The sequence below is a fragment of the Octopus bimaculoides genome, chromosome 3 (genome assembly GCF_046866305.1).
Source record: "Octopus bimaculoides isolate indiv1 chromosome 3, ASM4686630v1, whole genome shotgun sequence".
NCBI lineage: Eukaryota > Metazoa > Mollusca > Cephalopoda > Octopoda > Octopodidae > Octopus > Octopus bimaculoides.
Window position 1 is genome coordinate 127,057,372 of NC_142930.1, and position 12,500 is coordinate 127,069,871.

General features: G+C 37.2%; 1 protein-coding gene across 1 annotated transcript in view; it reads right to left on the minus strand.

Moving 5' to 3' along the window:
- The window catches only part of LOC106868024 (uncharacterized), a 325,886-nt gene that overhangs the window by 1,619 nt on the left and 311,767 nt on the right, over positions 1-12,500 (minus strand). The window contains exon 30 of the mRNA XM_089349632.1: positions 5,463-5,584. Coding sequence (XP_089205758.1) covers positions 5,463-5,584 — 122 coding nt within the window. The remainder of the gene's footprint in view (positions 1-5,462; positions 5,585-12,500) is intronic.

Sequence of the window (12,500 nt, forward strand, 5' to 3'; positions counted from 1 at the left end):
GAATATATATATATATATATACACACACACACTATATATGTATAGTTTTAGGGAAAAGAACCAAGGCTCATGAACTCATCATCATCATCATCATCGTTTAACGTCCGCTTTCCATGCTAGCATGGGTTGGACGATTTGACTGAGAACTGGTGAAACCAGATGGCTACACCAGGCTCCAATCTGATTTGGCAGTGTTTCTATAGCTGGATGCCCTTCCTAATGCCAACCACTCCGAGAGTGTAGTGGGTGCTTTTACGTGTCTGAGTTTTTACCTGTAATTTTGGATTTTTACCCCTAATATTATTATTACTATTAATATTATTATATATATATATATATATATATATATATATATAGTATGACACCGACTTTTCAAATTCTGTTGGTCTGGAACTTCTTTAATTCACCAACTGAAACTTCAAATTCCCATGGCTACCAGACTAGTTTACCGATACCTTGCACAGTACATTATTAATAAACTTGTATCATTTATACCAATGTACAGGTACCTGTATTTCATTTGATTACCTGAATAAATTTAACATTTATTTAATTTAGAGGTGACCATCATAGTTACGAAATCCAGAAAAGCTTTGAAACTAAAGATTCTGGGAAATTAATATTGTAGCTGTATATACATATATACATAGATACGTACATATACACACACATACACTGAAACAAACATGCAGTCATGCATTTAGAAGCACCAATAAGCTGGTTTGCATTACTCAAACAGCCACAAAATCACATATATATGTATCCAGTCATCATCATTATCATCCAGAATTTTAAATATGGGTTTTGTCCTTGTTAATGGGGGTAGCAGGATCTACCTCAATGTCATAGCAACCGAGGTAGGCAGGTGCAGCCTACCCCAACCTTTGTTCTGGCTGGTGCTCATTCTCCTCTGTTACCTTGAGGCTTTTTTGGAGCTGGATTTTCTATGGAGTGTAGGCCCTTGCTTACCCCCAAGCTCAGTTTCTAGACATGAGTGCTAGTACCATGGTAAAGGCACTGGTGCTGGCTCCACATAAAAAGCATCCAGTACAGTCTGTAAAGTGGTTGGCATTAGGAAGAGTAAGCATGCCAAAACAGATTAAGGAACCAAGGGTGATTCCTGGCTTTGCCAGGTCCTGTCAAACCATCCATGCCAGCATGGAGAACAGATGTTAAATGATGTTAATGTGACATACATATATGGGTGACCCCTTCGGTCATGAATGGCTATGGGATTGCACCTTGAAAGATCCCCTCCGAGGCACAAGTCCAGGCAAGGTTGTTTGTGGAAGACTAGCAGTCGCCCATGCATACCAGCCTCCCCATCTCCACATTACCGATGTTATCCAAAGGAAAAGCAAAGGGGCCAATACAGCTTGGCACCAGTGATGACAACTCATTTCTACAGCTAAGTGAACTGGAGCAACGTGAAATAAAGTGTCTTGCTCAAGAACACAACATGCAGCCCAGTCCAAGAATTGAACTCACAACCTCGCGATTGTTAGCTCGGTTGCTCTAACCACTGAGCCATGTGCCTTCACAAACATACATATATACTAGTTATATATTATATACATTTATCTCCATATAACTTCAGTTTTGAATAAACTATTGAAAGTGAGTGGATTTGGTAGGTGGAAACTGTAAGAAGCCCATTGTATGTGTATATATATATATATATATATATATATATATATATATATATATATATATATATGTATTTGTGTGTGTTTGTCCCCCTACCGATGTTTGCATGTTCACACCCCCGTAACCTAGCGGTTTGGAAAAAGAGACTGATAGAATAAGTACTAGGCTAAGTCGATTTGTTTGACTAAAGGCAGTGCTCCAGCATGGCCTGATGAGTTTTTCCCAGAAGACCAGAAATGAGGGACACCACTTGCATGATGGTGACACTTCATCCCCATCCTCTTTTAATATCTGTTTTCCATGCTGGCATGGGTTGGATGGTTTGACCAAGGCTGGTAAGCAAGCATATTATCACGCAGCCATGCCAGCACCTTAAACATATCTCTAGTATCAAGTCTTATATGAGCTGTGACTATTCTGTGACACATTTTCTAGGCAATGATCTCTTAAAACATGGGCTGGGTTGAGGGACCTAATTTTGATCTAGATATATACCAATGAGCAAATACTATAGGACCTTGTGAAGGCACATGGCTCAGTGGGGAGGAGTATTTGGTTCATGATCACAAAGTCATGGTTTGATACCCAGCAAGACATTGTGTTCCTTGAGCAAAACACTTTATTTCACATTGCTCCAGTCCACTCAGCTAGCAGAAATGAGTTGTACCTGTAATTCAAAGCACCAGCCATGTCATATTCTGTGGCACACAGAATCTCCCTGAGAACTACGTATGTTAATTTCACGAAGAGGCTGTTCTGTTGATCAGATTGACTGGGACACTCATCATTGAAAGCGACAAGGTGCCAGTTATATAAACTTATAGAGCCCACTGCACTGATTTAGGTCTCCGTTGTGGCTATGTATGCTGTCAATAAGTAAATAGAATAAAGCCCTGTACATTGATTTGCCTGGTAGAGCAGGGGGTCATAATGCTGCTAAAACAGTCCTGTATCTAAGACTAACATTAACCAATGTGGCTTCCTTCAATGAATGGTTTTTCAAGACAGATCATTGTTTTTTCTAGAGGGTCAAGTAACCAAAATAAAAGTCAAGAAGTGATAAACACCAACAGACTTTGATGCCAGCACAGCACTGCGAAGCCAGGGAGAGTTAAGTGTCAATCATACAGATTAGAGCCCACAAGATTCTAGTGTAGAATATATTTCAGATTCTACATTGTTATGATTTAACATGGCAGTTTCTGTTTGTTGGGATAATAAGAGATAATGAGGTTTTAGTTTCTATTTCTACCAGGCCTTGTGACCCTGCAAGAAGTCTATTCTTTTGCTTGATCAATGATTAATATGTAGCATTAATGTGAGGTTTTAACTCTGGGTGACTTTGTCATTATCATCATCATCATTCAATGCCCATTTTCCATGCTGGCATGGGTTGGACGGTTCGACTGAAAACTAGTAAGCTGGGGAGCTGCAACAGGTTTCATTCTGATTTGGTATGGTTACTACAGCTGGATGCCCTTCCTAATGCCAACTATTCTGAGTGAGTAGTGGGTGCATTTTATATGCCACCAGCATGGGTACCAGTTACAAAACACTGCCAATGGCCATGACTGTAATCTCACTTGGCTTTGACAGGTCTTCTCAAACAAAATACATCGCAAAGATCTTGGTCACTTGACACAGCCTCTGTGAAGTCCAAAGTTTGAAGAGTGCTTTATATGTGTCACCAGCATGGGTGCCAGATATGTGACACTGGCATTGGCCACAACTATGATTTCACTTGGCTTGACATGTCTTCTCAAGCACAACATATCGCCTAGCAATCGAAGAGTGCCTTTTACATGCTACAGACACAAGTGCTGATTACATGACACTGGCATCGGCCAGGAGAGTAATTTCACTTGGCTTGATGGGTCTTCTCAAGCACAGCATATCACTAAAGGTCTCAGTCACTTGTCATGGCTTCCATGAGACCCAATGCTCTTTCACAGTCCTTGTTAAAAATTCCATCTTAAAAGGATATTAAATATGAAATCATATTTTAGTGGTTCAAGTATTGGGTTGTCCCATAAATAATGTGGTTTTTACAATTGCATAAACTAAAAGTTGGAGGGGGATGGGATAAACTACCTGCATCAACTTGCTATATAGGCTGGTAGTAAATTTACCTTGTGCTTATTCTTAGTGCAAGTTTTGAAGAGTGCAGTTCAAGATGATGATTTTTTTCAAGGCTACAATGGAAGTGACAAAGGAGCATATTTGGCACATTTTGCTTTATGAGTTCAATAAAGAAAACAATGCAACAGAAAGTGCAAGGAATATTGAACAATAAGTGTAAGCCAGTGTCAATGGTGGTTCCAGAAATTCCGAGCTGGAAGCTTCAGCCTAGAAGACGAGCCTCATCCTGGAAGATCTGTAGAGCTCAACAAGGACATCCTGTAAACCCTGGTGAAGCAAACTCCTAACAGAACTGTTGAGGAACTAGCAGAGAAGCTTGGATTTGGTCATTCAACCATTCACTGAGATATGCACTGGACGAAAAACAACCATCTTTGGTTTCAAGACGGAAGGTGTTCTGCCATCAGGATAATGCTCGGCCACATAAAGTGAGGATGACATTCCAAAGGCTAGAACAGTTTGAATGAGAGATGATGCCCCAACCACCATATTTGCTGGACAAATAACTGAAACAAGTAAAAAAATAAAGAATAATTCTGTTGGTTCCCTGCCTTAATCTACATTATCATAATCACCTGGATGTACTGTGTACCACAAATCCCTGCCCAAGACATCCTGATAGATGAGAATATCCTGAGAGGGACCAGTCTCTCATGTCAGTTTGCAGTGTCTGCCTTTCTGGTCTCTGCAGCTGAGGAGGAGATAACAACTCTGAAATGCATGCTTCCAACAGTCTGGTTAGGGATAACTGTGAGTTGACTGGATGTATTTACACCTTTCTGTCTACAACATGAAATTTTCTCCATCACAAAATGCAGTGAATGGCCTGCTTACAGGTTCAAACGTGCCTCAGGCATGTTTGAACGAGTAACAAGTCTGTTTCTTGATAGAATGTGTAAAGGGGAAGAGATGAAGAGGCTGTTAATGACATTTGTGGTCTGATGCACTGGAAAAAAGAGCCTGGCTCTGGGTGTATGCATGCAGCACAACAGAAAGGGAACTGGAGACTCTTGACAAGCCGGTTCGGTCCCTGGATACAGGGGGGTGAGAGTGGGGTGGAATCTGGCTGATGGCCAAATGTGGAATAATACAATAAGATGGAAAGTACCTTCTGTGGTGTAAATTTTGACAAAATAAGTAAACATTACACAAGTTTGTTGCTTTATCAAATGAGAAATGGTAAATAATACAACTGTCTGATAAAAGCTGAAATACAAATACAATAACAACAACAACAAAAAGCCAAACAATAGACAATGATCAACATCAAAAGGTGGTCAACAAAAATGATATAAGCCACAACATCAACACCATTTACATCCACAACAACCAAGCCTTTACAACTTATATGGACACATATAATAATAATAATAATAATAATAAGACATGCAAGTAATAAACATCATCATCATCATCATCAACATCCTCATTCCTCCTCCTCCATCACCATCAACAAAATCACATCACATTCATTAATTTTTTGTCATGATGTGTGATTCTTTTCTTTCTAGTCTTTTTTTTTTTTTTTTTTTTTTAAACTTCATTCTTTAATTCTGTTGAGAATCACAAACCAAATATTCATTTCCGACAAAGAAACCACACAAGAAGACCAAAATTGTTTCGCAAGAGAACAACAAGAGGGATGAGAAATAAGGGGTGCAGGCAGCCAAACTTACCATAATGGTTTCCTTTTCCCGCACTATAGATTTATAGAATTCCTTTTTGGCCTTCCCTTTCATTCCAGGCCGTTTGGTGCTCTTCCCTGACCAACGCCACAACTGTCTTGCTGGTAAGAAAGCTGAAAAGCCAAACAGAGGTTAAGAACCACCAAAACAAAAAAAAAAAAAAAAAAAAGGAAGGAAGAAAGAGATAAGAAAACGATAACTAAAATGGTTTTAATGTCTTTACATTTGAAATGAAGAGAATGCTTCATTTTTTTTTTTTTTTTTTACCAATTTTCTCATGGCTTTCATTTTTATCTACTGCAATTCTACAGCATACAAGTCGAATTTTTCTGACCAAAGTTTACATTGACCGTTGACTTATCTTGGTGTATAAATTTTGGTCTGAGAAAGTCAAGACCAAAATTTACAGAAAAAAAAAAAAAAAAAAAACCTGCAGGTCAACTTATATACCAAGACAACTTTGGAGAACAAAAAAATTCCATGTGAAATGCTGCAGCAAGATTCGAAAAGATATTGACAATTGTTGAATGTTTACACTACATGTTTACACTACATGTTTACATGATATACTGTGTTGACTTGTTTGCCAGAAAATGGTAGGAATTATGATTTCATCTAAAATGTTTTAAGAATTGATCTTTCTCATACTTCTTGGTAAATCTATTTCTCTTTGAAGAAAATAAACTACATTATAAATATTTTGGTACCAACATTGCTTTAGTGACAGACTCAGTACTATTTATTCATAGATTTAGTTGAACTCCTTTGAATTCTGATTTCAAATTCACTTAAAGCCAATGCTACTTTTTATCTTTCTGAGGTCAATAAAAAAAAAAGTAGTATCAGTCAAGGAATAAGGTTAGTTTAACAAGTGAACTGTACCCTAGTTCCAGACATGTTTTGTGATCTAAGTAATGGTTCTAATGATAATTTATTAGAGTAGGGATACTGACAAGACAAATATTAAATATAAATCTGGTGAAAGTGATTGAAGCATTATTAGATTTAAAAAGCAATCTATGCATCATACTTAATGTATATACACCATTGATAGGCCAGTTATTGTGATACTTGTTCAGAGATGACATCTCTTAAGTTATGTTAAAAACTCTAATATTAGAGGGAGATGAAAAAAAAAAAAAAATCACCCTAGCAGCAAGTGGCCAGAAACAATACCAAATGTATTCCAGCATTTTAGGGATTTTTTAATGACATGGATTCACACTTAGCCATTTGCCAGGGCAAGAATTTGTCACTACTGACAGAATCAGTGAATAAAATATTCACTGATGTTGCAAACAGTCACTTGGCTGAATAAAAATCTGGTATGCATAATAACAGTAGTATTAAATCAAAATAGCCAATACTAAATACATTTACAAACATGGAGTCAAACTTAGGTAACTAAAACAGGGTTGGTGACAGGAAGAGCATCCAACCATAAAGCACTGCCACAAAGGCAACTGTGATGAGTGTTATCAGAAATGGAGAAGGCCACAAAATTAACCCCTACTTTAATAGGAAAAATGAAATGTTAAAGTTTTAAGAAGGGACAAACTTAGTCTGGAGTTCAAATTTTGCTAGAATTGACTTTGCTTTTCGCCTTTCGATGGTTGATAAAAATATTAATGTACAGGAGATGATTCTGGCATAAAACTGGTTTGGAACTCAGAAATCATTTTCACCATCATCAATGAGTCAACAGTTGTGCTGATCTATTGACCACATGCAGATATAAATTTTAACACCAATACAGCCACTGCCGATAGCCCTTGTGCAAGGTATATAATTTAAACCTGACAACAGTTTCTGCTGTTGTCCCACAATCAAAATACTTCAATGCTTACTTGATTTGCCTGACTGACAAAAACAAGATGTACTCTAATTTTAATGAAGAATATTTTACTGTTGTATAGCTGCAGATCAACGAGCAACCTTGATCAAACAGGCCAATGACCACAGAAGTAAACCAGCCATACAGTAGACCAGCAAATCCATTGTCCTAGATCATAACTGAATATTTTAGTGATAGGAAAGACATCTAACTGTAGGAATAATTGCTCTAACTACTCTACCCAATGTAGTATAGGAAAATTAATTCAAGCAAAAGCAGGAAAATGAAAATCACCATCACCGTCATCACCATCGTCATCGCATTTGATATTCTTGACAAAGGAGTTGTCCTTAACCATAAATTAGCTATCAATTATGACGGGGACAATAGTTTCCTCTCAGCTTCATTTATAGACCATTACCTAAATTATTCATCTGATGCATGTGGCTTGTTTTTGCACTCATATATCAAAACTGAAATTGTATTCTGCACACACAAGCACACATACACACACAGTGTGTGTTTTTAGTGAGAGCAGAGTTAGCAGTAGATTAGTTCAGAGAATAGAACTCATTAATCATAAATCCACAGGATATGTTGAGAGGTTGGAAGTGTGTGTGTGTGTGTGTCGCTACACTACAGCTGTGTTGCTGTGGCCATGGCAACCACAACAATAATTTCTCAATGACACACAACACCCATCAACATGTATACATTCACATCATATATACATATATATATATATAATGTATCATTGATGAAGAAGGTAAGATAAATGCTTCGTTCACTGGTAGTATTGATCTCAAACAATGGAATGAAGGGAAAAAAACCTCACGAAACTTTACTGAGCTACTGGTGATGATTGCAAACAATCTACAGGTTCAATTCACAAAGGACTTTTACTATAGGGTCTTTACTATAATATTATGACTGGCACCCATACTGGTGGTATATAAAAAGCACCATTCAAGTAAGGTCAATGTCAGTGCTGTCTGATTGGAACCCAAGCCGATAGCATGTAACAAGTACCATTTGAGTGTGGCCAGTGCTACTGTTGCCTGACTGGATCCTGTGCTAGTGACACGTAAAAGCACCCACTACACTTTCAGAGCGGTTGGCATTAGGAAGGGCATCCAACTGTAGAAACCTTGCTAAATCAGACTGGAACCTGGTGCAGCCTCCTGGTTTGCCAGTTCTCAGTGAACCTGTCCTACGCATGCCAGCATGGAAAGTGGATGTTAAACGACAATGAACAATTACCTCAGGGGAAACAGTGTCAATAATAAAAATTCTTTCTATTATAGGCTAGGCACAAGGCTGGCAATTTTGTGAGGAGGAAGTATTAGTTGATTACATTGATGTCAGAGTTCTATTCTATTGGTGCTTATTTTATTGACCCCAAAAAGATGAAAGGCAAAAATCAACCTTGGCAGAATCTGAACTGGCACCCATGCTTGGCAGCATTTTGCCTGCATTTTGCCCACCTAGAATATAATAATAATAATAATGAAAATAATAATGAATGTGGTGTTGGTGTTTAGTAGCAGTATAAAATGATGCATTGCTACAAGTAACAGAAACTCTGTTAGTAATAGCAGTAGTAGTAGTATTTGGCAAGTGGTTAGTGATAATAATAAGCAACTAACAGGAATAATAGTAAGAGTATAGCTGTTTGTGTTAGTAGTAACAATACTGAAGCAGTGGTGATGATGACAATAGTAAGAGTAGAGAAGGTAATAACAGAATGGTTAATAAAGACCAAATCAGTGAACAATAGGAGAGAGAAACAAGAATGATAGTGGTTCCCAAACGTCTTCGGGCAGCTGCCCCCTTGACACCCAGGCCACATTCTTAGTGCACCCACCCCAACTACCCATCACAAACATAGACCTCTTTCCGAAGCAAATTCAAAGCAACTGTATTTCACATATAAAACTTAACCTAATGAACCCATTATTTTGTTGTTATTACATGAATCGCTACCTCATTGCCCCACTTTTTATATGAACAGCTAGCCCATTATTGCCCCACTTTTTACATGAATTGCTAGCCCATTATTGCCCCACTTTTTACATGAATTGCTAACCCATTATTTCCCCACTTTTACATGAACTGTTAGCCCATTATTGCCCCACTTTTTACATGAATTGCTAGCCCATTATTGCCCCACTTTTTACATGAATCACTACCCCATTATTGCCCCACTTTTTACATGAATCACTACTCCATTATTGCCCACTTTTGTTCAATGCGTCCTTGGAACTTTCCACTGCCCTCAGGGGGGCAATACCCCCTACTTTGGAAACCACTGACGATGAGGGTCCCAGTTGATTCAATCTACAGAACAGTCTGCTTGTGATGTTAACATGCAAAAAGTGGTTGAGCACTCCACAGACATGGATATCCTTAATGTAGTTGTTAGGGAGATTTAGCATAACACTGAATGTCACAAGGCTGGGTCTTTGAAATACAGGTGCAATGCATTTTTGTCAGCTAAGTGAACTGGAGCAACGTGAAATAAAGTTTCTTGTTCAAGGAAGCAATGTGCCACCGGGAATTGAACTCATGACCTTATGACCGTGAGCTGTTTTCTCCTCACCATCGAACCATGCACATTAACTAGTGTATGAAGGATATAAGAGAATAGTCAGAGCAGCAGTGATGAATGAAATACTAGGTGATTAAGTTAATACTATTGACCCCAATATTTGACTGTACTTTTTTTTTTTTGGTCCCAAGAGGATGAAAAGCAAAGTCAACTGTGGTTGGATTTGAACTCAGAACATAAATAATATCAGTAATACTTTTAACCTACTAGCATTCACATTACCCTATCAGTGGTAACAAATTCTCAAGGGAGCTAAACAGTGGTGGATCTGCAGAAAAGAAACTCCACCTCAGGCAAAGGTGCTAATTCTTCATTTCAATGCAAATTGTTTTGATTTGCTAAAACTTATTTCAATTCGTTGTTTTAATTCCCTAGCATTTCAGGTTTTGATTAGGTAAGACCATTTTATTTCTCAAGCAAAATTTAGGCATTTTGCGCACTAGCTGTTGTGATATCAGTTTGATGAAATCTGCCCCAAAGCATAAAATTTTGCCATTTTATGCACATGCACAAAAATGACGATGATATGGATTTGCTACCAGACTCTGCTAATTTTTTTTGTCAAATTGGTTCTACCCATTAATATAAATTTCAAATTTTTGCAAAATACCGAAATTTGACGAAAAATGTTTCATGGCTATCAACAGATGTCTTATTAACAGCAATATTTTTACAGGGTACCTCAGCTAGTATACTGATAATTAGAATAAATAACACCACATTCAAAAATTAATCTTATTGATGCTGCCAGCAAACATTATGATGATTGAACTAAGGTGTGTGTCATAAGGACAGAAAATAGGATAAGTAGAGATAGCGATAGTTGAGATGAAAGGCTTCGGTGGTGATGGTAGGCAATCATAGCCATAATAATGACAATGATATATCATTAAGTAGTAGCATTACAAAGAATAATGATTGTAGTATAGGTAATAATTAGTGTAAGTGATGGTGATCATGGCAGTAACATAGCAATGAAGAACTTTGATGAAAAGACAATAATGGTCAGCCACAACTGCAATAATAACAGCATTGACAACAGCAAATAAAACAGGTAGCCTTGACACTATCATAAGTATAATTATTATTATTAAGATACAACAATACTTGCTGATGGTGGTAATAGTAGTAGTAGTAGTAGTAGTAAGTGAAAGCAACAACAATAACAACAACAAAAAGCACAAGGACAATTGTTTAGCAAGATCATAAATAAGCAATAACAAAATCAGCAACAATAATATTAAAGGAGAATATTAATAAGAGAAACACCAACAACAATAGCAAAGGTTATAGTGGCAGCAGAAAAGAAGGCTAGAAACAGCTGTTACAGTAACGAGCACAACTGTACAACAACAACAATAACAACAGAAGCAGTATCTAATTAGGAAATGTTTAATTTTTGGAAAAGAATTGCTTTTATGGGCCATTCTATTGATAAAGTCAAAATAAATGTTAATTTGTATTTTAAAATGAGAAACTGAAATAAGTTTATTATTTTTAGTAATTTATTATTTTATCAAAGGAAACCAGATTTTTCTTCTTTCACTCAACTCACACATATATATATACAGAGAGAGAGAGAGAGAGAGAGAGAGAGAGAGAGAGAGAGAGAGAGAGAGAGAGATTTGTTTATTCTCCAGAAGAGATATATTAGAGGGCTCAATACACAGAGTATTCTTTAATAAATTATAACTGAAAGGCTCTGATTTCCTGTATTCAGAATTACTTATTTCCAATCAATGGGGCCTCTCAGCTATAATGTGAGTGTACGTACATACATACATACACACACACAAAAGTAAACTTAAATATGTATCTATATATATCAGTATCTCCACACATGTGTGTGAGTGTGTGTTAGTGAGGATAAAAGAATAAACTGGAAGAGAAGCTGAGAAGGAAGAGAGAGAAAGAGAAAGAGGCAGAATTAAAAGGAGGGAAAGAGGAAAAGAAGAGAAAGACAATAAAATGAATAAATTATGTAGATAATGTGTGTGTGTGTGTGTGTGTGTGTTATTTCTAAAAAAGAGAAAGGAGAAAGGGAGAGAGAAACAGACAAACAGCACACAAGTGAATTTCTTTAAGGATGCTTCAAATTCTTTCCAATTTGAAGCTGGTGCCATTTTGGAAATCACTGACTACAATGACCAATAAGACACTCAGAGTGAAGAGTGATTACAAGAGATATTTTCTTGTATGACTCCCTGGTAAAATATATCTGGAGAGGAGGAGGAAGTGAAGGAGAAAGGGAAGGAGTGGAGGAGAAGGAGGAGGAGCCCAGTAGATTAATGCTGAGTTTATCACTTGTCTCTAAATGTCAGGGAGTTAATCTCTCTAAGATAAAAAAAACAAAACCAGTTTATTGACCAAAGGTGGGGTGGGGGCTGACATTTTTCTTCTTGCCAATCCAAATGGCATAGAATTAGAAGAGGAACAGAGGAATGGGAGAGAAAGGACATAACGAGAGAGAGAGAGAGAGAGAGAGAGAAAGAGAAAAGAGGGAGTGTGTGTGAAAGAGAAAATGAAAGAGAGACAGAGAGAATATTAAATATTTTTGATATTAAAAATAAATAAATTCCTGCAGAAT